The sequence below is a fragment of the Pipra filicauda genome, unplaced genomic scaffold (genome assembly GCF_003945595.2).
Source record: "Pipra filicauda isolate LSUMZ 115617 unplaced genomic scaffold, ASM394559v2 scaffold49_size4853605_pilon, whole genome shotgun sequence".
Lineage (NCBI taxonomy): Eukaryota > Metazoa > Chordata > Aves > Passeriformes > Pipridae > Pipra > Pipra filicauda.
Genome location: NW_024104642.1, coordinates 3828065 through 3855553, shown reverse-complemented (window position 1 = coordinate 3855553; position 27489 = coordinate 3828065). Strand labels below are relative to the sequence as shown.

Here is a 27489-nt window from a genome sequence, read left to right as displayed (position 1 = left end):
CTCACCTAGATCTAGTGCATATTAATAAGTTAATGTCTTGAGGTACATTAAAAGCATGTAATAGCTATTCAAGTCCCAGTTGCTCTTATGACTTAAAATGGCAGTTAATTCCTGGAATTTTTTTTATTCAGTTTTATTACAGACATTATAGAACATTAAGTTCATTTGCACACTTAACACTTTTGATTGCAAACATTTTGTGGGACTCATAATGTCTATTCATAATCTATTCTCAGAAGGGCAATCTGTCCCTTGTCATAGTATGACTATTATGACATGTCATTTGTGCTACCAGTTTGTCTCTATTTTCCCTGATAAATTACCGGTTTTATTATAGATTAAGTTGAAGCAGAAAAATGTGTAATTTCCACATAACCTTTTTTCTGCAACCTCTGTTGCCAATTTGTGCCCTACTGCAAACGACTTTTCCCTTCAGCCCAAAGGGCACATGTCAAGCATTAGTAAAATCTAGATTTGGGCACTGTTTTTTACCATTTCAGAATGCATTTTAAGAGTTGGTGAAAATCTGATGAGCCCTGACACCAAAATATCCTCCTGACTGAAACGAACTTGAGAAGAAAGACCGTGCCCCAAAGCTGTGAGTCACAAACAGCGGCAAAGGAAGCTTCGGCAACTCTCTGGTGCCACTGGAATGTGTCTTTAATTTTGACTTAGCGAGGCATTTCCTTGATCTGAAATAGCCTTATTTTCTGCCTTGCCCTTATAGTTCTCAGTCTGTCTGGAAAGGTGGCAATTAATTTCAATTACTCTGTGGGCTCATGTACAGGATCAGCTGAATCAAGGCCTCTTATTTGTTCAACATAGGTACTAAAGAACTGTTAAGTGGCAATATCTCACTCCGGGCTAGAATTGCCTATGTGGCAGAGCAGTGAAAAAGACAGTGTGTGAGACCAGTTCCTCTGGGACACCCAGCCCAGCTTCAGACTGTAGATTTACGAAATGAAATGCATTAGACATTACTGTCAGTGTCTTGTAAATCTTATAAAACGTATTTGAGTTAGAAAGCATTTATCTTCCATAAAACTTGTCAAGAGAATTACCTCTTGTCTAAACTTCAGCATTGCCTAAGGATAGAAACACTTAATATTTATAACTCTGCCTTCTCTCTCTGTCTCTGACACACATGCCTGTAGTAGAAACATATATACAATGGTTTAAAGTTTTTTCAGATTTTTGTTTTAACTGGTAAGTACAGAAAAGTGTACTGTGGATCTGAAAACATGCTGATAAGAATGTAACCCTTTATTCCAAAATCAAAGGGCTTGGGATAACAGATGAGAAGCATGGGGGTTTTTTCCACTAGATTTTACAGGAGGGATTTCACTTTTTTTCTTTTTGATTTTTTCTGTACCATGAGTCCCTCATAAGCTTCAAATGAGATTTTTCATTAAAATATTTTCCCATAAGAAATGTTGCAAGCTATAGTGATGTAACTTTTTTGCTGTTTTGATCATGTAAAGATGATGCAGCAATAATTGCAAGTGCTTGTACTAGTGAGCTATGAATTATTCAAATCCATGTGTTAAGATGCATTTATCATCTTGAAACAAGTTCTTGCTTCACTGTAGCTTTGTTCTCTAATTTTGTTGCAAAACACAAAACTGATTTAAAAAGAGCTGTTTCAAACAATAGTGTGTTTTTTGGTGAATAATTTTGAAAAATTTTGTGGTGTAGACCACCTAACTATGTGAGAGTTTTGCTAATGATCCAGAGGAATTTATACACAACGGACATATCCACTGACCTTGATTCGTCTTTCTTAAGTATACTGCAGTACTGCATGAATTTCGTAAGTGCTTTGCTTAGACAGCTGACTCAGCCAAAATGCCGTGGAAAAGGCTGATTTTAATCAAGAACAACACAAAACACCAGGAAAAATGAGGGGCTTAAAATAGAAAGTAGTATTATCAAGAAAGTGGATGATTCAGAAAAATGACAATGAGATGGGAAGCTGTCTATTTCTAGATCACTAGTTCAAATAAAGACCCTCTGTGGTAACTTGTAACTCTTGTTGCCATCTGATACTTGCTCGATAACCTAAACTGATGAATCACTGATATCTGTTACCCTATGTACTCACCCATAAGGATGCATCTGTAACCTACATCCATCCTACACAGAACAGAAAAGAACCAAGTTGTCCTGGATGCTGACTACTTTTTGCTCCTTTCATTTGTACTTCCATAAAGGGCTTAGTGAACTTGTACTTACTCTCTGTGTGTGTATTGTTTTAGAATTAACTTGATAATCCAGTGGTTATGTGTTCACTGTTGGAAGTGGGTTTTTTGGGGTTTTTTAACAATGTTAATGGAATTTAACAGTATTATAGTTTCTTTCTGAAATTTGATTTCCTGCCTTTCCTCATAAAAAGACTTATTCAAAAATTAGGTTACAGGGAAAACGGATTTAATGAAGTTCATAAGATTAAAATTCTTAAAGTTTTTCAATAAATTAAAAGTTAGCTGAAAGTTTTTAAATATTCTACTGTGTTGATGTGTCATTTATGAGAATTCAGCTGATGAATTTTAAAACTACATCAGCATAAAGTTTTTTGGGTCAAAGTCATTGAAGTTTAATACAAAAATTCACAAGCCAGTTATTCATGAATCTCTCTTACTTTGTGATACAAAACGTGGACTATCACTAAGAAAATGGATTTTCTCTTAAAGGCATCCAGTAAAGCTCTGCATCTTATTGTTGGTTAGTCTGCAATAGTAAATGTTGGAATTAACAAAATTATTTCTTTGAAGCTGAATATGATAATAACAGCATGGTATGGTTTGCTCATAGGATCCAAAGCCTTTTCTTCCCCTTAATCCCTAATCATATTGTGGACTAGCATTATATCCCGAGATCTACATTTTTAGAAGTCTTTCTGTGACTTTATCCGGCAGCCATTTAGGAATCCATGTTAACTTTAGGGCTGGAAGAAAGCAAAATGTTTCACTTGACTCAGTAGAAAATAATTTAAATCATTTCAAGATGCAGAATGGCTCTGGTATTCAGAGCAGGCTAAAATGTTCAAGGGAATTGAGGCTACTCAGTACTTCTTAAGGAGAGACCCAAATTTGTATGCCTCCAGGTCAACTTGGCCAGCACATCTGCTTTCACACCTATGTTCTTCTGGAAAGTAAAATGGGAGTTTGACATATAGAAGATGTCCAACAGGCAAATGTTCCCCGTTTTTCATATAGCTGTTGCCTCAGCTGGAAATTGAGAGGATGGTTTCTGCTGTCTCACAAATAAACCTAAGCTGCCATCATTTTTGCCTGCCAGTCTCTCATTGTGATTTCACATTGGAAAAACAACATGAGCTATTTAGATAAAAATTGGCTGGGAAACAGGGTTCTGTCTCTGACTTTTCCTTTCACCTTTTGTTTGACTTTGGTCTTCACCTCCTCATGTTCCTGTTTCCCTATTTGTATTGATATGTTCCTAGGTAAAGGGCTTTGAAATCAACACATAAACAGAGTAGGTGGTAGCAGTACTGAACACAAGCCTTAATTTAGTGAGCTGCAGAAAATAATCTATCACACTGTGACAAAAAAAAAACGTTAGCTCCAATTCTCATTGCTCTTCAGCACCTGGCTGGATAAGGAGCCCAGGCAGGAAAAGGGATATCATTATGGCAGAGCCCCCAATATATGTGTGCCATTAGCAAACAAACCTCCCAGGTTTTAGCTATTTCCCTGGTTACTCTCACCTGCTCCCAGGCTCTCTTTTCTCCAAGCCCAGTTCCACATGCTCAGCCCCCTGCGCTTCAGAGAATTGTGCCCTTGCTTTCCCCTCAAGCCAACATCATCTTGCCTGAGGAGTTTTTCCTCTGTTTTCCATCATGTTTTCCCTCTGCCTTTCTACAATTATCCCCTACAGTGTGTATGTTTCCTTCTTCCCAGTCTTATTCCACCTTTTGCATTCAGGTGAGACACTGTCTCCTTACTGCCTGCACACCAGTGAAGAGGTCACACAGACACTGAGTTGAAGGCAAGCTTACCACCCTGAGTAGCTGGTCATGAAGTATTTGTTACAGATCTTTAATACTTCATCCTGGCTGCAAGTATTTCTGCCTGCATGCTGTCCTACCTCTCCCTAATAAGTGTCGTACCCTAAATCTAAGGTGTACTCAGTTTAAACCCATTAGATGTCTTGCTGGTCTTGAAGATCTTTCTGTTCTCGTTTCTTCTCAAAAAGGGATGAAAGACCACTACTTTCCTAAATACAGTGAGAGAAGTAACTGTCTTTCATTGAGCTGTTTCCTTTAGTTTATTTATTTGTTTTTCTTTCCCAACAGCTCTGGTTTACACACAGGTGACAGTGTTACAAAAACAGGACCTGGGGGCCTTCCAGACATGAGACAAGTGCCAACTGTTGTGATCGAATGCGATGACAATAAAGAAAATGTGCCTCATGAAACTGACTATGAAGATTCTTCTTGCCTCTATCCAAGACAGGAGGAGGAAGAAGAGGAAGATGAAGAGGAGGACAACTCATTATTTACAAGTAAGATTCATTCCATCTTTCCTTTCTCATTTATTTAATTTTCAGTCTGAACTTACAATGCACAAGGGAAACAAAAGGCCTGTGTACTCTCTTTCTTGACTGTGGCTTTTGCATCTCTCAGGGCTTGACTATGTGTAGATGTAATCCAAAATAACTAGTATGAATTTATAGTGATTTCCCTAATCCACATGAATCCCTGTCTGGGTAGCTCTCAGACTAAATTCAAATGACTGGTATTGGCTTATATTAGTTCACTTAGAAATTTTGGATTCACTTTCCCAAGTGTGCACATACTTTGAAAGGGGTCACAATCAGAGGATTGGGCTCAGACAGAAGAGGTTAATTGATAGCCATATCACAATTACAGTCTGGGAAGGGACCTGTGGCCCCTTCCTGACCTCTCTAAGAAACCCCACCTCCTGACTCAGTGTGGCATCACAGGACTCTCCCATATTGTACTTTGCATACAATAACTATTTGTGATCCTACACATTGACCTGAAGTTTCAGGCCCTTGGATTTCTTTTTTTCTGAAAACTGGAAGCAGGACAAACAACACCCTTTTTAAAACACACAAATATTCTAATACAGGCATATTTCATCTTCTCAGGACCCTCCCTTACACTGTAAGTGAAATTAAGCAGTGTTTGCTCCTAAACCTAAAAACAGAGCAGAACTGCACTATCTCACACTCTCCTGCCAAAGGCCAAAACCTCTCATGGGTTTGTCTCTCTCTGTCTGTTTGTGTCTGTCTTCCTTGCTCAAACTGCTTTGGACACAAGCCTCGGAAAGCAAGCTTGAGCCACAAAACACCACTTGTTTTCACAGTGTCTTTGTCACTGTCTGGGAAGCAGTGTCAGTTAATGTACGTGAAGTTCTGTCCTGCTTCTGATTGACTTTTGGTTTCTTCTAGTGCTAGCTTAGATGTCTTGATATTATATTGCAGGAGGCACTCAGATACCTCTCTCTTCTAACATGCTGTAACTCTGATGCCTGCCCAGAACCTGAGGTCAAATTATTCATTACATTTTGTGGTTCAGAAACTGTGCTAGAGAAAGCTACAGGAGCAATGCTTCTTCTCCACTTCCCTCTATGGAGCAATATATTAATTTCTTTTTCCTGTATACCTACCAATTTCAGCTTTTCCTTATTATGATATGAACTGAGGTTAATTGAGCAGATAAAGTTAATGACATCTCTTTTCCCATAGTCCATCCCAATGTAAATGAGAGCCTTGTATCCTCTCTTGGCTAGTACTTCTTTGCCAGATGCATGCTGTAATGAAATGATGACACCTCTTTTGGCAGAGCCTCTCATCTCTCCCACAGGCTCCCTGGCAAGGAAAATCTGCAGGAAGGACTCTTTAGCTATCAAACTAAGCAACAGGCCTTCTAAGCGAGAGCTGGAGGAAAAGAACATCCTTCCCATGCAGACTGATGAAGAGAGGCTCGAACTTAGGCAGCAGATTGGGACAAAATTAACAAGGTAAGAGGCAAACATTTTTCTTAACTCTTGCTTTTGGAAATACGTGGTGGGATGCAGTCTTTATCCTTAGTCTTTAAACGTTTGTGATCTGTCACAATATTCAAGAGGAAAAGCCATGGGGAGGAAAAAAAGGACTCTAGACATTATTTCTGCTCCAATAAAACTTCCCTTATAACTCCCTAGTTCATTTTCCTGGCATATGCTATGAGAACTTTGATTATGTTAAGTATCAATATGAGCTGTGTGGATTTGTTTTTTTTTGGTGCATCACTGGGAAATATTCAGCTTTGATAACATTTTGGACTGTTGCTGCAGGTGCCATTTTATAAGCTATTAGTTTGGCCAATGGGCAGAGGTATAACTTTCTCTTCTGACTGCATCTCCATGAGTAGCTGAGACTTTTCCTGGTCCAAAATACTTAAGTCCTTTAGTACTTGCCTTGTTGGGTCAGGTTGGACAGATTTACCCTGTCTAGACACTTTCTTATTCTTCATAGCAGTGTTATTCACCAGCTGTAATGGTTTTCCATATTGCATGGCATATAGAGGGGTGGCCATTAAATGTGGAAGATTTCTGAAAAAAATTAGTAAATTGAGGTCAGATAGAAATGTCTAAGAACCTCCTACGCTCTAGCCATGATTTCTGTAATCAATTTTAACACTGTTAAGTTGTAAGCTTGGTGGTATGTAGAGCTGGGGAATGCTGTTAGTGACCCTTGAGTGTGACTCCAAGAAAACCACAAGGACATGACTAGCCAGCTTTTGGGAATTTTCTTGTAGGTTTTGGTTTTTTAATTTTTAGGGTGGATAAGTAGGGAACACTGCTACCATGCTGTGGAGACAGGATGAATAGGAGCTCCTGGTAAATACCACTTTCAGCATTTTATTTACTTTTTTCCATGGCTTTACTCTTTTTCATTTACCACCTATTTGGAAAAAAGTTACCACATCTTTCCAATCTGTCTTTGAAAGTCTTTGTGCTGGATCATGCTTAGCCTACTCCAAGACGTGTCTAATTTTTCAGTATTCTTGTTGAGGGGTCTCAGCAATCATGCCCAAAATATGTTAGATGGTACTACACTGTTGCTGGTAGTGTGATTTTTTGGTTCAGTCTTTATTCAACCTACTACCTTGTTAGACTGTAGCTGCACGTCAAACTCTGGATCCCAAAGAACAGCGCAGGACAACAAAGTCTCAGTGTATATATGATTCATTTTGAACCCTTTTGAAGCATGCGAAGAGTTGAAATTTTTATCTCTTAGCGTATTGCACTGCTTGACCTTGCAATGACATTGGACAGCATTTCCACTGTGTTGCCCATTTGCCTAAATTACCTAGGTCTCTCCAAAATTTTCCAGCTCTGGCTGATGAAGGAAAGTAGTGTCATTTACAAGTATTGATTCTGCACAACTTACTGTGCCCCAGGTCTTTTTCATTATAAGTATTTTATTTCTCACCTCTCCAAAACCTGCTTTTTCCCCAGTTAAGAATGTTTCTTCAGCATACGCCTTTTTAACGAGAGAAGCTAATTTTGGCAATACCCAAACCCCTTCCTGCCTAAGACCCACATTCTCATAATGTTGTTTGTTTCCCCAATTGCAGCTCTGCTAATTCAGTCTGAGCTGTAATGCTTGATCTTGCCTTCTAATATTGCCCCTAGGACTTAGGGGCAATCACAAATAGTTCAAATAATTAAAATTGAGTATATATGAGTTAAAAAAACAGCTGAGCTGAATGAAACTGTTTCATTCCCACTTTGTCTAAGTGTAAAATCACTGAAACTAGTAGAATTTCACAAGCCTTAACTGGAATGGTACAGTTGCCATTTAATTGACCTTTTAATTACTAGTATTTACAACTTAGCATCTCATCCTTTTGAGCAGTTGAAAACAATGAAGTATGAGGACAGAACAATTCTGTTCATCTCTAATATGCAAAAAGCCATGGGCATTTCAGCAGCAAAAAGGGAGGTGCCTGTCTTAACCACTGCTTTGTATCTAAATGTAATGTATCCATGTGCACAGACTGTTGAATATTACATTAAAATTGAATTTTTCATTTTGAACAGTATTTCTTTACTGTCCAGACTTCATTACTGAATCCATCCTTTGCTGTTGCTTGGTAATTGTCACACAGTGATGCTCACACAGTGATGCAAATGCCAAGCAAAATTAAAGTAATGAAGCATTTATAGTCCTTAGAGAAGATGCTAGATGCAGACTATAATTGCAGCTGGCAATTTTGGATTTCAGAGGGATTTGTACTGTTCCACCAATAGTTCCCTAGAGTTTAAAATAGCCAGCCAATCAAATCACATATGCTACTTACAGAAGTAAAAAATGCAGAATAAAAACTTCAGCATATAGTTATTGTCTGTAATGGATCAATTAATTTTCACCAAGAGGCTGATTAGGATACTTCAGTATTTATGCATAATCCTCACAGTATTTAGTTTGGAAGAGCTCATTGGCTGCCACATTTGGCAGATCAGAATTTAGTACTATAAAGAGGATGTAATTTTTAAAGATGCTTATAGCCAAGCATATTGAGATTGGCCATTGACATACTGTGTGGGACCAAAATCACCCCAAGTGTAGTTCCTCCAGCCTTATTAGAGTCTCACCAGGAATCAGTTTGGCAGAGAACGGTCTGTTCAGATCCTGTTTAAATGTAGCTTGGAACCTCTGAACCTCCTGTTAGTCCCAGGAAATTGTTATGACTCTATTATTGTATCCACCAACTGGAAGAGAGACTCCAGAGCAGATTTCACTGTGTTGCCTGTTTCCCATGCTGGGAGCATGGTGACTTGACTTACACCAGACCAGCTGTAAGGTGAGGCTGCAGGGACTGTATCCTATAGCAGGATCTGGCCCATTACACACCTAAATGTTAGCTTAGCCATGAGATAAAGTGTTTGTGTCTATCATAGAAACACTTCATATGTTCACAAACCTTTGCTGGTTTGTATCCTATATCATGGCTCAGCACATGTAGATCCAAGCAAAAATGGAGCTTCTTGACCAAGGTGGGAAAATATGTCCTAGCAAAGGCAGGAGATCCAACATGATATGAATTCCAGCCACATGAATAGGCCACTGCACCATGAGCAGTCTTTAACAGTAATTATGGCAACTAGTTACAGCAACTAATTAGAAGGCCTCCTCCTCTAAACAAACCGTAACAGATTACTCCAAAATGTGATATGCACTATGAAGCAAGGAGCAAAAATAGTGAATTAAGATGCAGAACTTCCAGCTCATAACCACATGTGACTTGGGGATATGAAATGGATGCTGGAGGCCATGTTCTTGTCTGCTAAAAACCTTTACAGCTCCATTAACTTCTACTTTGAAATGCAAACCTTCTGTGCTAAATAAATCTTTAAGTGAGTATCGGGTTTGGGGATTTTTTTCAAGGGTGGTTTGGCTTTTTGGTTGGTTGGGTTGGGGTTTTTTTGCCTGTTCAGCTTCTCCCAAACTCCTCCTCCATTTCATCCCTCTGGTGCCTGCACAGCTTCACAGCTGCTCAAGAAGTGTGTATATGTGACTGTAAGACAGAAAGGAGAAAAACAGAGGTATGGAAGTTAACAGGGGTCTGGAAGGCAGAGGCAAAAGACAGTTATACCCCTTCTGCCAGTCTCTCTGGCTGTGAGGGACTTGCTGGGAAGCACGGGTCCCCTGGTTATGCAGGGGCCAGCAGGACCTGTATTTAGCTTTCAGTGGCTATCAGTGTGAGAGAAATGGGGGATATCTGGGCTATGACTGTGACACTTGGAGGTTCTCCCAGGGCGATGATAAAGGCATTGCCTGCCAGGAACCCCCCGTGAGGAGGAGGGCCTGCATTGATGGCTGATGGACAGCAGAGCCACATGTCTCCCAGAGACTGCAGGACTGTCCCTGCTACTGAGACAGGTGCTTCAGTGCCGGTCCTGGCATTTCTGTTTCACCCAGGAATCACAGTGGTGATCATAAGAGACCACACAGACTTTCAATCAACATATTATTTAGTAAGCACAAGAGCTCTTTAGAAAAACACCAGACTTTGCTGAGGACTTTGCACTCCCTTAAATTCGAAAGACCTGGTTTCTTTGTGTGTCTTTCACAAAGTCTCTCCCATACCCTGAGACAACATGTCTTTAGACTATGGCTGATATGCCATGTGTCCTACAAGAGAGGCTTTCTAAAGCACTCAAGTCTTTTTTGAGTCTTTTAACCCCCCAACTCTTGTGAAGGTGCTCATTAGGAATTAGATACAGGAGTATTAAAACTGAGATTTTGGTCCTCTGCTTTTCAAGAACACATGACAGCATCTTTGTTTTCCATGAATTGTTTCCATCCTGTCTTTTCCTACCTGCTGGAATAGGATAATAATGCAAAAAAATCTGATAATCCAGTGGTTATGATCATATTGCTAATAAACAGTGTTAAGGAAACTTCTTGATATGTACAGTATTATTACTGGTCAGCATCATGTCTGTCTCATCAGCACACTCCTACCCACCTTGGGGCAGAGGGCACGCTGACTGTAGGTCAGGAGTCAGAGGAGGCACATAAAGGCTGTCCACAGGCAAGCAGTGCTTGTCAAGGACTGCTACCCTTCACTGGCAGGTGCCACAGGCAGCCCAGTAAGATTTTGCAAGCCAGTAAGAGTTTGTGCTGTGCTGCTGCCAAAAGCTGTTAGTTGTAGGGATCATGTTTAACCCAAGGCCATGCCCAGTGTGAAAGCAAAGAGACATGAGATCCGGGAGCAGCCCTCTGCACGTTAACTAAATATAAAATGAGAAACAAATAAGGAAGAAAGTAACAAACTACCTATTGCCACCCTTGTGACTTTGAGGGGTGCTTTTTCTGTTATCAACTGAATCCTGTGAGTGTGTCACTATATATATTCTGCTGGCTTTAAATGTTCTGCTTGCCTTAAAGCAGTGAATCAGTGGCAAGCTCCTCTGTCAGATATACAGTAGAGATCTGCATTGGTTTTTGTATAGCCCTAGATTTATTCACTACAATACAGGGTGCTCTCCTCGCACTAGCAAGTGGAAAATATTGATCTGAAGCAATATAAATAATGTATTGCAAGTATCATGAGGCAATAGATCACAGAGACACTGTGTGAGTGCATATGGCTGTAAATAAGCACACTTGAGATATGGACATGCACACCTGCTGGATGTGTTTATAGTCCCATTGATGCTTTGGAAATAGTACCAAGATGTCTGTGACTGAGAAATGTAGCATGAGAAGTCATAAAACTTTATGGAGTGGCAGGTTTGACAGATGATGGTCACCTACTACCTTGTTCAGAAAAGTAATCTACTCTATGCATTCCTTGATCAATATTCAGCTGTACTGAAAAAAGCTGCTTAGAAACAGAAATCCTGTGATGAAATGAACTTGGTGAATTCCCACAAGCACCTTTTTTTTTTTTTTAAATGTCATGAGGCTGCCTAAAAGGTTTTTGGACTTGTTCAGATCAGGTACTAGAAAGAATAAGAAAGAAGAGCAGAAAAATAGGACAGTTTGGGAAAAGGATTGCACCTTGAGCGTCACCGAGAAGGTGACAGATATTACCAGTGCTGAGAAAGGGTCAGTCTCAGAGGCTTGCACAGTTGTTGGGATGCACAGCAGTTCTGAAGTCCGAAGTTCTGAATAGTCCAAAGTGATCATTTTTATCTACTAAAATTTAGGCTGTGAAGAGATTAAGCTTTTTGAAATGGTTAATTATTTAAACAGTGTTTCAGTTCTCTTAAGGGGAGGGTTTATTCAGCCAGAGGATGGCAGCATGATGGCCCCCGTTGAGTGTGGCTGAATCTCCTCGTGGCTGTTCCCTATCTGGTGCTGTGGAGGGCATTTTGTGCCCTCCCCATCTCCGAGTCATTTAGGGATAAAAAGAATGGGCAGACAGCAGGATTAGGCTTTATTCATAGACCTCATTTTGTTGGGTAACGTGAAATAATTTCTTCCTAATTACGTTTGACGTCTGCAATTCTCACACTTATTGTTAGCTTCCACTAATGAGAGAAAAGCAAGTGCCTAAAGCAAGAGCTCATCCCTGACGGCAGCACGCACATGTACGTGTGTGCCACTTGCCTCCTCACATGTCGAGTGCTGGGAATAAATCACACGGAAAATGGGATTGTGGTAAACAAGCTCATCTAAATCCTGGATTAGAGGGGACAATGCGACAGCACTAGATACATGAATGGGGGTGACCGAGAAAAGCTGCAAAGGGCTGAGCCTAGGTTTTAACTGTGATGGTACCTAGGGAAAACCACATTTTTTCCTGTTTAGTTTAGCTTTATGAGGAAGCTCTTCATTTGTGGAAACCCCAAGGGAGCTATCTAAATTGCCCTTAGCATCTGGAGGAAGGCAGAAAAAGCAGGTGATTATTTATGGGTGACAAGCTGAAACTCAGCTATCACTACACATCTGGGCTCAACCACTGGGAATAAATACTCTGAGCAGAACTAGTCTGGGTTCTGCACATGGGTACAGATGGGAGATGGGCTCTTTCCTGTGATCTATGTCCTGGTGAGCTCTATTGTGCGGAAAAGAAAAGTGGCTTTGTAGTTAAAGTATTCTGAGAAGTTGGCATCTTCCAGGAGCTTTCCAAACCTCAGGCAAGCCACTGAAAGAGACACATGCACACATATACATATTTAAGGTAGTTTGGGGGATCTCAAAATATACATATGTGTCTATGAACTTTGGAAAATTCCACTACTTGACCAACTGTCATAACAGCAAAGTTTGTGCGCTTTAGAATAAATACACCCACATACCGAGCTCTCTTTAGACATCTAACTCTGTGTTTCAGTAGGACAAGTATCCTAATTTCTGAGCACAGTTTGCGCTTGTCTCTTTATATTAGGAATTTATATTTATTTCCATGGCTAACATCATCATTCATCACAGAAAAAGGCATGTCTAACATCATGAATGATGCTACTACTATTGTTTTGATAGTTGATAGTTGTTTTGCATTTCATAACTAGCAGCATGAGTTTGCTTCCTCTGAGTAATTTGTTGTGGTAAAAGGTCAATGGAGCAATCAAGGGAAAGGGGAGGTGACGGTGCCACTGCAAAACACATCACCTCTACATGCTTTCTCGTATGGGGGATGGTCAGTCTCCTTAACCTTTGCAGCTCCACCTTGGAATGGGATGAAACCCTGCCCCCATCAGCTTTGCTCAACCAGGACCAGGAGATGTTTTTTATGTTTTTTGTTTTTTATGAAAGCAAAGCCTCACAGAGGCTTGGGCAGATGTGTCTCTCCATGTTAGAAGGTGGAGCTTCAAATGTAAAGAGACATTTCATTTATATTACTGTAAAGGAGGGGGAATGTTGTGCTGAGGAGGGGGATGATTTTAATGGCAGGCAACAGGCAGCAGGAAGCAACATTTGAGGGCAAGGTCTCCCCAGAGGCACCCATGTGACCACTGATGAAACGGAAAGTGTTTTCTCCATGTCAGAAGTTCATTTCAATAAGAGATGTCACCAGCCCAGAAAGGAATTTCTTATTCCTGGAGTCTGTCACTGCTCCCCGTTGCCTGCTCTCATGGAATCAGTTCAAGTCACGCCACACTGTCATTGCAGCATCTGTTTCTCCCATCCTTTCTGTGCAGAAGTCAAGGCACAATATATTATGGGGCCACAATTTCACCTTCAAGCTTCCTATACTCTTCAGCCCCCTGACACAGTCTGCATTTGAGGTCTAATTCAGGCTGTCAACACAGCTGAGATAAATATATTAAGTCTACCTTAATTTCCTTTGTAGTTTCAGTGAGGTGTGGTATCCTTCATTTTCTGCCCTGAATTGATTGCAATGTTGCTTTTAGTTGTCAAACTACTGTCAGCTTTTATCTAAGAGGAAGCCACATTTCTCTGCTGGGCAAAATAATTCACGATGATATAATGCAAGCTTGTGGCAGTAGCAAAATAATGTATTTTGGTAGTAGAAATAGTCTTATGTCTCCAGTAAACAAGAGGCCACATGGAGTCCATGCAGTACTCCCTTTTGAGTAAAAGAATGGCATTAATAAAAACAGGTGAAACAAACACAAGCAAGGAAGTAGCTACTTCAAAATATTATATTCTGGCTTTAAAAGTGAAGGTGGTTTGTTGGTTTTGGTTTTTTATCTTGCTGGTTAATACTGACAATTTTAGGGCAGCTCCATAAAGAACTAGCTCATAAATTTCCACCTTGAAAGAAATCTAACTATAAATCTTCATATTTTCTGTCTGCTGATTGTGGAGAGTTAATCAAAAACACAACAGTTGCTTAGCTTGGATGACTTTGTAATTTCTGTAAAGGAAAAAAATCACATATCAGTACAAGTAAATAAAAGAAGCAAACTGGCAGGAATGAATTTCATTTTATAGGCTGATGATTGTAAAATGGAGAAATTGCTCTTTTTAGCAAAATATTTAACCTCTCTCAGAAGTTACAGTTTGCACTTCCCCCCCCCGCCCCTTCAGTGTATTGTGGCCTATTTGGCAACACATGTGCAGGAGATTTAATACAGGCAATCCTTGTAAAGCAGTCAAACACATAAACACAATTTTTTATCCTGACTCCAATCGGCTTTTAAATATATGGGTGCTCATATATGTGCACCGTGGCTATTACTGGGAGTAGAAACAGGACTGCTAGAGAAGTAAGTCTAACTTATGTGCATGGTCATCTGTCTATGCCCAGAAACCCAAGAGTTTCACATGCAGGCTATTGTATGTGAGTAAACAGAGATGACTTTTTGAAAAATAGCAAATAAGATTTAATGTTTAATAGATTTGTTTTATATGGGACTAAATGTCTTTTGGACAAATATAGCCAGAAAGCAAATATACTTACCATTACACCCGGTACCATTACGTGAGGTTGGGATTTTGCGTATTTTCTGTAAGACAGAGCGTTAACACAAAGATCACTTACAGATGAATAAGGACTTTTTTGCATACATACAGAAAAATTACAACCAGTCTTTTAGAGGCAAGTCTGGATGGGAATTATGCTCCCTTTTCAGTGCACTGAGATTCATAAGCACTGCACAGACCATATGTGGGAATTAACCAAAGTCCTTAGCCTCAGACCTGAGTGTGTAAAATTAGCATTTATGTTAATAACTTTAGTGAAGAGAACATGTTCTCCTCTGTGGTAGGCCACATCAATGTGTTTCCAAGTGTACAGCCTGTAATATTCATTGCTTACCTTTCTGATAATAAATAACTTTCAAACCAGCAAACTACAGGGAAAGCACATTAGCACCAAGATAAATTCAGTAACTTGCTTCTTCACTGACATCGCTGAATTCAGGAGGCAGCAACACTGCTGGTTAATGAATAATTAATAAAACAAGCATTCAATGTATTGTATTTGCTAAATGAGCAAGCATCTCTAATGTCATCTATAATCAGCTTTATGCTAAAGAATATTGGAGTTTTTCAGCATGCTGGAAAAGTCTTCATAATTTCCTTTATTGCAGTGATCAAGATAGAAATGGTCTTCCTGCCTCCCTGCATTCAACTGGCTTTGATTTAAAAGGTAGCCTTGCAAGCAGGAGACCCTGATCTCAGACATCTGGGGCTACAGAGGTGCCAGCCTGCTTCTCCAGTGGGGAACAGGAATGGTTCCTGGACTGGGGTCTCTTCTCCTCTACAAGCTCGAGGACATCAGTTACCTGGTGGGAAGGCATACAGCAGCTTGGTTGCACCCAGGCCCTGCAGGGAGGAGTGGGCAGGGAGATCGTAGATTTGTATTGTCATAGAATGATTTGGGTTGGAGGGGACCTTAAAAGATCATCTGGTTTCAACCCCCGTGCCATGGGCAGCAACACCTTTCACTAGACCAGGTTGCTCAAAACCCCATTCAACCTGGCCCTGAACACTTCCAGGGATGGGACATCCACCACCTCACTGGGCAACCTGTTCCAGTGTCTCACCACCTCCTCAGTAAAGAATTTCTTCCTAATATCTAATCTAAACCCACCTTCTGTCAGTTTGAAGCCATTCCCCCTTGTCCTGTCACTACTTGCCCTTGTCAAAAGTCCCTTTCCATCTCTCTTGTTGGTTCTCTTAAGGTACTGGAAGGCTGCTATATGTAAACTGTCAGTAAATGCTATCCTGGGGAGGCCCTCATAGAAGTTACAGGGAAAGGTCCCTACTCATCTGCCATGAAGGTCTCTTCATGGCCCAACAGCTTGCCCACCTCCAGCTAGGCAGGCAAGCAGCATGGACAAGCTCCTTTGGCCTATTGGGCTGCGCTGGGAAGTTGGAGCACCTGATCCATGATCCCAGGCTTTCCTAGAGCATCCTCTGCTGCTCTGCAAGGGGGAAGCTTCTTCTGGGCAGCTTCCCTGCCCTGGGGAAGCTATAAAATCCAGGATTCAGAAGCAGCCCCTCTGACCGGAACTGGTTTGTTTGGAGTCAGGTTTACAGAGGCACTGCAGCTGCACATCACTCTTGAAGTGGGGAGCAACTTCTCTGATGGGAGTTTGGTGCCTTCTTGAATCTCCCCATCATGGGATTCTCCAGTTGATCCCAAAACCTCCCTGTACTCCTTTCAGGAAAAGGAGTGGGTGATGTTCCAGAGGTAGAACATCCCCTGAAACTCTTTCCTTTTTCCCGGTTAGCAGCTGCATGTAAATGCCTGGTATCCTTCACCCTCAGGTTAGACCAGGACCATTCACCATTCCTTTGTTTGGGCAGACATAAATGATGAGATAGAGAGACCTGGGCAATTGCAAGCATCACAGAGCTATGTGATACTCCACCATTTCATCTTCCCCCTCAGACTAGACTAGCAAAGAAAATCTAATACTCTGCTGCAGTCAAGAGCTGCCAAGATTTTGCATTGCACTGTTTAATGCCAGCGAAGGGCTCCATCATGGTTTCTAATGTAACATGATAGATTAAAAAAGACTCAACAGCAGTGAAAAGATACGATATTTGTCTCTGAAACCCATCACATATGACACATTTTTGGGAGGTACTTTTATTTGCCCTTGTCTTGACTAATTCTTCTCTTCAGAGTCTTTATTCTGTCCTTTTTCATCCTGTATTTTGGTGGTGCCAGTATCCCCCTTCCACTCTACCTTGATTTGAGATACTGTGCAGCAGTATAAAGAGCAGATATAAAGACAGTGACGGGGAAATGCAGGGCATCAGTGAGGGAATAGCAGGCATGACAACTCACTTGTGTCAACATCTTCCCTGATTGTTGCACACTCAACTGCTTCAGATTTGATTCTCCCACCTGCCCATCACTGTACCTTGCCTTACTCTCGGCTCTGTGCACTTGTCACTAAACATGTCGTGTTTTAACAACTAGGGCATGTGTTAAAATCTTCCAGAGAACAATGCTCCCTCACTATTCGGCATAAAGGTATATCTGAAAGGATGAATTTGACCCAGCATTACTAAAAATTCAGTACCATCCTTATTTTCTTTAATATTTCTTTAGTTGGTTGTGGCAACTGGGAGAAGTCCTCCCAGACAAGGAGGAAAGCAAATGTCACTCCTATGTTCAAGAAGGAGGAGTCGGGGAATTATAAGTCAGCCAACCTCACCTTGATCTTTGGGAAGGTGATGGAGCAGCTAATCCTGGAGGATTAGGTACGTAAAGGACAAAAAAGTTGTAGTAGTAGTCAACATGGATTCACAAGGGGAAGTCATGCTTGATCAATGTGAACTTCTACAATGAAATGACTGATCTGGTAGACAAGGGGGGAGCAGTAGATAATGTCTGTGTAATCTTCAGTGAGCCTTTCAACGTTGTCTCCCATAAGATTCCTCACTTGTCCAAGTATGGGCTGGATGGGCAAATGGATTGAAAACTCTGAATGGCTGGTCACAGAGGCTGATGTTGAATGGCACAAAGTGTAGTTGGACTCCAGTAATTAGCAGTGTACCCCACGGGGTCAGTACTGGGTCCATTCCTCTTTAACATCATTCATTAATGATCTGAGTGATGGGCAGAGTGTATCTTCAGCAAACTTGCTGATGACACCAAGCTGGGAGGAGTGGGTGATGCACCAGAAGATTGTGCTGCCATCCAGAGGGACCTTGACAAGCTGGAAAAATGGGCTAACAGAAGTCTCATAAAGTTCAGCAAAGGCACCTAGAAGGGAACAACCCCATGCACCAGTATATGCTGGAGGCCAACCAGCTGTAGAGCATCTTGAGAGAAAAGGATCTGGGGGTCCTGATGGACATGAGCCAGCAACTTGGCCTGGTGGGGGAAAAAACAGGGCTAATGGTATCCTGGTCTGCATTAGAAAATGTATTGCCAGCAGGTCAAGGGATGTAATCTTTTCCCTCTACTGGGCATGGGTGAGGCCACATCTGGAGTGCTGTGTCCACTTCTGGCTACTCTGTAGAAAAGAGATATGTGCATATGTGAGAAAGTCCAACGAAGGGCCTCTTCTATGCGGAAAGGCTGACAGAGCTGGGACTGTTGAGCCTAGATAAGAAAAGGCTCAGGGGATCTTATCAATGTGCATAAATACCTGAAGGAAGGGTACAAAAGCGACAGAGCCAGGCTCTCCTCAGGATCAGAGGCAACAGGCACAAACTGAAACACAGAAACATGATGTTTCCTGAACATCAGGAAACATTGTTCCCTGTGAGGGTGACCAAGCACTGCCACAGGTTGCCCAGGGAGGTTGTGGAGTTTCTCTCCTTGGACATATTCAAAAAGTCTTTTGTACATGGTCTTGGCTCTAGGTGGCCCTGCTTGAGCAGGGGGGTTGGACCAGATGACCTCCAGAGATCCCTGCCAACCTCCACCAGTCTGTGATAGCGCAAATTATCAAAAGAGCTGACAAAGTCAATATGTATTAGCCTTTTGAAGTGTATGACTGATTTTTTTTGTGTGTGTGCCTTTGGCACTGCAGAGTGGCCAAGTTCTGTCTCAGATTTCCCAGATCATGACTCCCTTCACTCCCCCCAGTCTAAGGTGAATATTTTCATAAAGCTATTCTGATGCAATGTTTGACGAATGTCTCCTACTTTGGGTTATTGCACAATGGCTGTGCCAGCACAGACAATTTAGCCAGGTCACAAGCTTTGACAAATGCCTGTCTATGACATGTAGGCCATAAAAATCTCTAGCTTACTTCAGTCCCAAGAGAATATGGGATTAGCCCTTGAGACCAAACTCCTTGTATGGTACTCTATGGAAAAAATTACCAGGACTCAGTTTCTAAACAAGAACATCTCGCAGACATTCTGCATTCACATGGAAATCAACTCCAGACACCCAGCTTCCCTCAACATGCATTTCTCTCAGCCGTGCACCTCTGCATCGCCTCAGTCCACCTCTGCCTAAGCAAAAAACAAAAAAAAACCAGAGTCCCAGTTTCACTTCTGAGAGTTTTCAGTTTCCTTGCACCCTTGTATAGCTCTTTTCTCCCTTTCTAGCTATCTGAAGCAGAACCTTAAGATCTACCTTCAAAACTTTCTATCTGTGGGTGAATCCAGAAACAGCAATTTATTATTTTTTCTCAGTTTGGGGAATTGGGATCTTGGTCCTCTCGCAAACATCCCAGACAACTTGCAGTGGTGCTGTCTGGTATCTATACAGCAGCAATGATCTCCAGTAGTGCATTGTACAGCAATTATTCTGATGGCTCTAAGGAAGAAAATGGGGTGGAAGCATGTATTTGATGCGCATTTTGCTAAAAACACTGCTTATTGGAGTTTGAAAAGCTGCCAGAGTGTAGCAGTTGTGAGACATTTTGCCCCCACCCCCCTTCCTTAGCAGCTGGAGTTCATTAGATGGTCTCAGCAGAGCAAAGTTGTTATTAGCACCAGATAATTTCCAGTCATGAGAGTAGGCTTAACACCCAATAAACTATAAGGTACCGATGTAAATTCAGTATGCTTGTAAAGCAAAACACAAGTCGACATGTCTGTGGCCAGTGGGGGCTAGGAGGGGCTGAAAGGGTGTATTCTTTTGCTTCAACTCAGTGTGAATACATGAGAAATTAGTTTTAAACCAAAAATGAAGTTGAGCAGGCACTGTGTCTGTTTGCCCAGGCCATCCTAGCCAGCCTGTTTTACTACTAATCTGCAGCTTCTCATTGCAGTAGGTGCAGTTCCCAGTTTTATGAACACTTTGTACATCATCAATAAATGCTTAGAAGGGATTTTTGACAGGGTGACTCTGCTGATTCTCTTTGCTGCCATTTTCTAAGCCCTGTATCCTTGCCATCATTGCAGCTGGATATGCAAAAAGCAAGTGTATGCCACAAAATCAGGGCACTGAATGCCCAGGACAGAGGTATTTCACAGTCTTGGCATTTGAGTGCCCTGCAGGGAAATCCAGGCTTCTCCTATGGTATGTCAGCAACCATGAACAAAAATACTTTGCTCATCTTGAGAGCAAAGTATTTTAAATATTAATTATCTTCAGCCTTTCTGTCTGAATGCCAGCTGCATCAACTATTCAGACCAGTAAGGAGCTCAAAAAAAAAAGTCACCAATGTAAGGCAGTGTTTCTTTAGGGGGCAAACAATTGCAAAATATGGATTTTGATAGCACCTTCATGTGAAATGTCACAGGGAAGACATCTACAACACTTTCTAATGATGTTTAAGAAGTGAAGTGTCTGAAGTGTAAAGGAGAAATCATTCTTTAGTTCAACAGGGCCAGGAAGAGTTTTCTTTCCTGTTTTTTGTAAGGAAGATGGAAGATGCCATCAAGCATTCCCTCCCCCGATGATGTAGTTCAACACCACCTCTAGTTAAGAAATAATATAATGAAAAGAATACTGATTTCACTCCAGCAACTAGAATGTGGTAATGAAGCAGGTTTTCACATTGGTAAAGTGTCAGGTGGAACTGTGGATTTGTTTGTGCAGGTACCTGATGCCTAATAATAGTCAGAAAACTAAGAGTGGAGGAACTTCAGTAGTAGGTTAACTGAGCCCCCAAAACTTCAGGGAGAAAATGTAAAAAGCTGATGTCACACTGTGCAGAAGACAAAGAGAAAGGCTGCAGCCTGATCAGCATAGCACAGCGTTTGTATGTCCCCCTGGAAGTATTTTGTTTCATGAGGAGAGTTTTGTTTATTTTGAAGTTAAGAGTATTTGCCTGGAAATAGGATCTTTGTTACCTTGGAGGTTATTGATCCCTGCTGCTAATTTCCTATTTGGTGTGATAAGCCTCTTTGTAGCATTCCATTTGTTTTGCTGTGGAAATATATACAAAGCAACAAGGAAAAAAAAAAAGATTAACACTTTATAGTCCAAATTTAGCCTACAGGTAATTATATGTGTCTCAGTATCTTCAACTGAAGAAAAGGCAGATGGGACAAGAATTCTCCTGAACAAAAAATATTTTGTCGTGCTTTTAGGCCACTAGATTTCACCTAAAGGTGATGATATAACTGTGAGCAAATCATATCTAATATCTTGTCAAAATAACAAGTGTGCAGTTTCTTGAGGCGTAAGGGCTTTTTAATTTTAACCAGGGATTTTTTTATTTTTTTTTTTAGCTAGACACTTTTAGTATTTTCTGTCTCTGGTGCAGCATATTTCCATTGATGTTCCATGAGATGCTAGGATTTCAAAAAAAACTATTTCTGAACTTTGTTAATGCATAGAGGCTCTGACAATGAAGGTGGTAAATACACACTGGCTGGGAATTTATATGAGGAGCATTCTCTAAAAGGGTAAGAATATGCAGTCAGTGATGCACATACAAAAGAATCAACATTGTAAGACAAAAACCTGGTATGATCAGCAGTTATAACAGATGCAGATGTGACCATTAAATGGCAAGGAATGAGCAAAGTATCTGCACTGAAGCTTGCAACACTGGGGTAGAATTCTCCTTGTAACCCACCTCAGTGAATTTCTGCTGGTAATTACCATGGCAGTTACTGCAAGGGGAGTTGTGTTTACTGGAGTTGGTGGAATAAGGGATTTTTTGCATTTGGTACTCAAATGGAACAAAATAATTAACAAGTGGAGTAGGGAAAACTGAATAAAAATAGCAAGTAGAGGCATTAATTTTTTATTACACACTGAAAACTAGAATTTCAGGTCAGAATTAAATATTGTCTAATCCATTTTTTAATACTTTCCAAATATCCTTATTTTTAAGTAAAGTATATCTAGTGAGTTGTTTTTTCAGCTGAAACTGCTCACTAAGTTTGACCTCACCTTGCAGATAGTTTCTGACCTTCTGGAACTCAATTTTCCGGCAATTTTAGTGCTTGTCACAAATGTTTCAGACAGTGCTAATTCTTAATCTTCAAGTGAAAATTTTAGGCACAGCCCTTTGCAGAAAGTCACTGCTATTTATCACCTGCCTTTCATGAAGTCTGGGGATCTGATATCCCACAGTCTGGGGGGTCTGAAATCCCTCTGGCACAAAATAGTTAAACACTCTTAAAACTCTCATATTTGTTCACTTCCAGGAATTTTCCACTTCAGTAACAAGACAAAGTATGGGAACCATGCTATTCCCTATGCATCTTTTCTCCTAGAAAACAAACTGTCGTGGTTTTGAATTGCTAACACTGCCAACTTCTGTTATAAAAGCTTTTATTTGGAGTTCCTGTATTGTGGCTGTTCCGAGTCACTGAGTATTTTAGCTTTTGATTCATTTCTCAGAAAGTGGATAAGTTGATTTTTTTTTTTTACATTACCAATGTAAAGTGCCTATTTGGAGATGAATGTTATTTCTGCAGTATTGTTCGTTTACCTTTCTTCATGCTGGCACTGGTAAAATGGTCTATAACAAAGTAACATGGTCAAGGGATATATGTAATACAGGCTGAGAGAGTTGGGATTGTTCATCCTGGAGAAGCAAAGGCTCTGGGGAGTCCTTGTAGCAGCCTTCCAGTACCTTAAGAGAACCAACAAGAGAGATGGAAAGGGACTTTTGACAAGGGCAAGTAGTGACAGGACAAGGGGGAATGGCTTCAAACTGACAGAAGGTGGGTTTAGATTAGATATTAGGAAGAAATTCTTTACTGAGGAGGTGGTGAGACACTGGAACAGGTTGCCCAGAGAAGTGGTGGATGTCCCATCCCTGGAACTGTTCAGGGCCAGGTTGAATGGGATTTTGAGCAACCTGGTCTAGTGAAAGGTGTTGCTGCCCATGGCAGGGTGGTTGGAAGCAGATGATTTTTAAGGTCCCCTCCAACCCAAACCATTCTATGGTAATTCCTCTCTCTGTTCTTTGAGTGGTCTGTAGCAACAAAAAAGACTTTATCAAGCTGGCCATGTATGTGTTGAGATTGACATAAGCAAGCTGGTGAAGCACCCTGCCCAGGTCTCCTTCCCCGAAACCAACCACTTTTTCCATTTTAGATTGACATTTTCCACGATGGTCACAGATTATTTGGACTGCCAAGCAAAGTTGGTTTATTTGCTTTAAATGTCTCTGGCCTGATATTTTAGTACTACAGTTGTGTTAATGCATATATATGTGTATAAGAAAATAAGGTACTGCTTTTCTTTTCATTAAATAGATTGTATTCTGTCTGTGCTAGAAGTGTCAGCACTTCACCAGTCACCATGGTCCATATAAGCACCATGTAGTCACTGTGGTCCACAAAGACCCATCAGGAGGTTTGATCTTCATGCTAAATAAATATAGGGAAGATAGTTCTTCTATTATGTGCTTTAACTCTCAACCCTTCCCCAGAGCCAGCGATTGCTTCTCAGCATAGGTAACATTTAAGTTTGTGGCAGCAGATTTCTCAGAAGAGGATCTTTAGAGGAGAGTGGTTCTGGGAAAGATCACTGGGGCTTTGGAGGGTTGTAGGAGGTCTGGGAGTGGGGCCATGCTCCCATTGTCATCCCTCAGCCTCCCTTCGTGTCTTCTTCCCTGGTTGCACAGAACTTCTTTCTACCTGAAGCATCATTTCCTCTCTCCATCCCAGGGCCACACCATATACACAGAGGAAGTAACTGCTTTATTCCAATATCAAACTATGCTCAACCACGAAAACTTCCCTGAGCACCTGGAGTTGGAGCGAGCAAAATGCTAAGAGGGAAGGGGGTTCTGCACTCCTGTCTCTTGCTTGGAGATGGCTCTGCTTTTAAGAGTGTAACTTTTATGGTAAGAAGCACCTGGAAACTAGAGAAATGTCCCAGATTTGTTTAATCCAAGTTGCTAAAAACACCAGGGAGTGATGTCACAACTCCAGTCACAGCTGGCTTGGTTGGGTGACAAAGAGATGAAGGGGTCTGGGCCCCTGCCTCAGGTCTAATGTTTGGCAGAACAGTCCATAGGATGGTCCATGATGCCCTTCAGCAGCAGAAAACCAAGGACACCTTTTTAAATATATTGATGGCGATCTGGTCTCCTACAGATCTTCCAAATACAAGGTTACACCTTAAAACTGAGTTAGTGCAGAAATTGGTAGAAGAAGCCTTCAAAAACTAGTGTTTGGAGAAAAAGAATGTTGTACTTAACCAGAAAAAAGTAAGTTAATATAAGGTGTAAGGCAAACAATGTTCCTAAGATTTAGCATCTAGATCTTTCCTTCAAAAATACATCTTTAAAGACTCATTGCTGGAAGTATGTTTGTTCACAGAGATAAAACTACATTACTATAGAGAGAAGAGATTTTAAAACAAACCAGACACAATAATGCCTGTAGATAGCAAGCATATCTGTTCAGCTCAGATTGATTTTTGTGGTGCCATTTTATTCAAGTCATTTGTGGATTGACCTTGAACTGTGAATTATGATCCCTTTAGCTTTGTAAATTCAGCTTTTGATTCAATATTATTGCATTTGGAGAAGCAAGTGTCTTCTCACAATGCTGTATAGACAACAGAAGGACAATCGCTAACATTTTAGAACATTTTTTTCCTTATTACAATGGGTCCTAACATCCATCTGTTTTTTCTGGCATGCTTTAGAATTTCAACCAGCATTTAGTACATTTTTCCCTCTGGATTTCTAGTACTCAAAAATATCTCATTTTTATTGTTCCAAAAATACATTCTTGAATTAGATACATAGTAAATTCCCTCTTCTAAAAAGGATTGTTCTTTGTTTCCTACTGCAGTTGTTGGATATTTTGCTCTTGGGACTAGGGATAAGAGATTTGAGAAGTAATGCTGCAAGGCTTATGTGGTGTAACTATCTTTATTCAACCTTTTTTTTTTTTTTAAATTCTTTAAACTAGCATGACCATATTTTATGTGAGCATCCAGCATTTGGCTGAGAGGTTTGATGTTAATAGAACAGTACAGTAATGAAACAGGGGAGGCTCCATTTTAAAGCTCGGGGTGTGAGACATGAACTTTATGATCTTGCAATGTTCCACATATCAGTAGGCATTTCGCAGTTAGTATTGCTGAAAAGGGGGCCAAAATCTGAATTTGTGTGTCTATCACTGCTTGGCATTATCTTTAGAAAAGAAATTAACTAATTCCTTGGGAAAATGCAGGTGTCTGCATTGTGATAGTGGTCTAATGAAAGATTGATGACTTGGATATGTCATTATTCACACTGTTCCTGCTCAGACTTATAGGGCTATCTAGTCATTCCTTTATTTCTTTTAATGAAATACAGAGCTCACAGTCCAAGACGATTCTGTTTTATTTTTGTATTTTAGAGAAATATATTCTGTATGTGACAGGCAAGATTTTGACTTTATGCAGACATAATGAATTGTCAAAATCTACATTTTGAATACGACTCTCTTTTCTCAGAAGACCTAATCTGAACAGATAGTGCTTTCTTGGGGAGCTTGTAACTTTCCCAGGAATAAGTCAAAACCATAATAAATCAATCCCTCAGTCAGCTGGAACAGAAAAGGTGGCATCATTTGAGTCATAACTCAAGAATGGACTCACGTGGGTTAAAGAATGGGAAAACTAATTGGTCAGTTTTAGGGTTTTAAACAAAGGGCCAGCTTGGTTATGTTTTTCACTATCCACAGATGCTTAAGCAAGCAGAAAATTTGCTGATTAGTTTTCCCAAAAATCCTCACTGCAATCTAGACTAATCAGAGCTTTAAAGTCTATATTGAAGCTGTTTCTCAACACAAAATCAAGTCTGGGATAAGCATAATTTTGGGGGGTAGTAAAAGACTGCTTAGAGCCTAAATTAAAGTCTGAATAATTTTAGTTGTAAATCTGATTTTCCTGAAGAGCCCAGCTGGAAACATGACTGCAGATGTGTTACGGGAACTGTAATTTGGTTGGCTCACATTCCAGACTGTTCTGTATTTCTTGCAGTGCACTAGTGCTGAGCAAAAACATTGCTTCTCTCCTCCAGGATATGGGGCTGATGTAGCTATCCTGGATCAGACAGTCCGGTCCAGGGAACAAAATGGGATACTGAAGCAGAGGAAGTACCTTGCCAGTAAGGTACTTGGATCTTCAACTGATACTTAGCAGTTTTTTAGATTTTCACCAAAAGCAAGTACTTCCTACCAAAACTGTCTACCTACTTCTCCTCTAAACTCTGCCTCAGTGGTGCTTCACCCATTTTCCCAGGGATGAACAGAGGTCTCTGCCCACTTTGGTCTGCTCTAGTCATTACCACAGGCTTCTTTATAACTGCAGAAGCACCACCATCTCCCAGGGGCTGAATATTTAAAGTCAACAGGGAAGTGGAGAGCAGTCATTACATGATTACTGAATCATGGCAAACATTCCTTATGGTTTTATTGCCCTAATTTCTCAGGAAAATGAGTTATAAATCATGTTATCATGACTGATACCAGGAGACTTGTCACACAGGAAAGAGAGCTTTAAGGAAGAGATATATCCTACAGATTAGCAAACATCTTAATGGAGACTAGTACAGGAATTTTATTGGCGTGAAAGTCTTACACTCACTTTTTTGGGTACGGATTTTCTATTTAATATGCCTTCAGTTCATTCATTCATTGATAAAACTGTGTTTAATCCCATTTTATAAATCCTGTTTAGGAGAATGATAGTTCTCTGTAGACTTTACAGTCTGGCTGGCAATATCTGGGCTGATACTTCAGAGAAAGTGAACCTCCAGGTTTACAATGATGTTTTGCTCATTGCGCAGTGATGTAAGAAAAAGAGGTAGGTAGTTCATTTCTACTTTCTGATAACAATTAACTGGCAGAAGCAAATACAAAATTTTCTTCTCCTCCATTTTTCTCTTTAAATATTCCATACTTCGCATGGGAGTGCAAAGAGCCCCTGCTAGCCTATACTTCATCAAAACTGCTTTGCTATCAGCATTATTATTGGGGAAGGCAAGGTAAATTAGACAACACTAAGACTCTTTACTCCAATTGAATTTTCCTCATGTTTAATTATACAGTTGATGTAAATCAGTGCAGTTCTACTGGGTTCAGTCATGCTCATTTATGCCAACTAAAGAGCAATGTGACAAGTAGTTCTTTGTAGCAGCTGGGATTCTCACATGCCCAGCTCAGATTTACTCCTCTCTTATAGCAATCTCTAGGATAGTATGAGCCCAGTTGCAGCTGATTAAAAGAGATTTGCATCCAAAGAATAAATTCAGGAGTTGC

At 40.6% G+C, this 27489-nt stretch overlaps 1 protein-coding gene across 3 annotated transcripts in view; it reads left to right on the top strand.

Moving 5' to 3' along the window:
• LOC114000590 (phosphatase and actin regulator 1) overlaps positions 1-27489 on the top strand; it is a 147139-nt gene that overhangs the window by 90001 nt on the left and 29649 nt on the right. For all 3 annotated transcript variants that reach the window (XM_039386661.1, XM_027745000.2, XM_027745003.2), the window contains 2 exons: positions 4313-4521; positions 5849-6005. In XM_039386661.1, coding sequence (XP_039242595.1) covers positions 4313-4521; positions 5849-6005 — 366 coding nt within the window. The remainder of the gene's footprint in view (positions 1-4312; positions 4522-5848; positions 6006-27489) is intronic.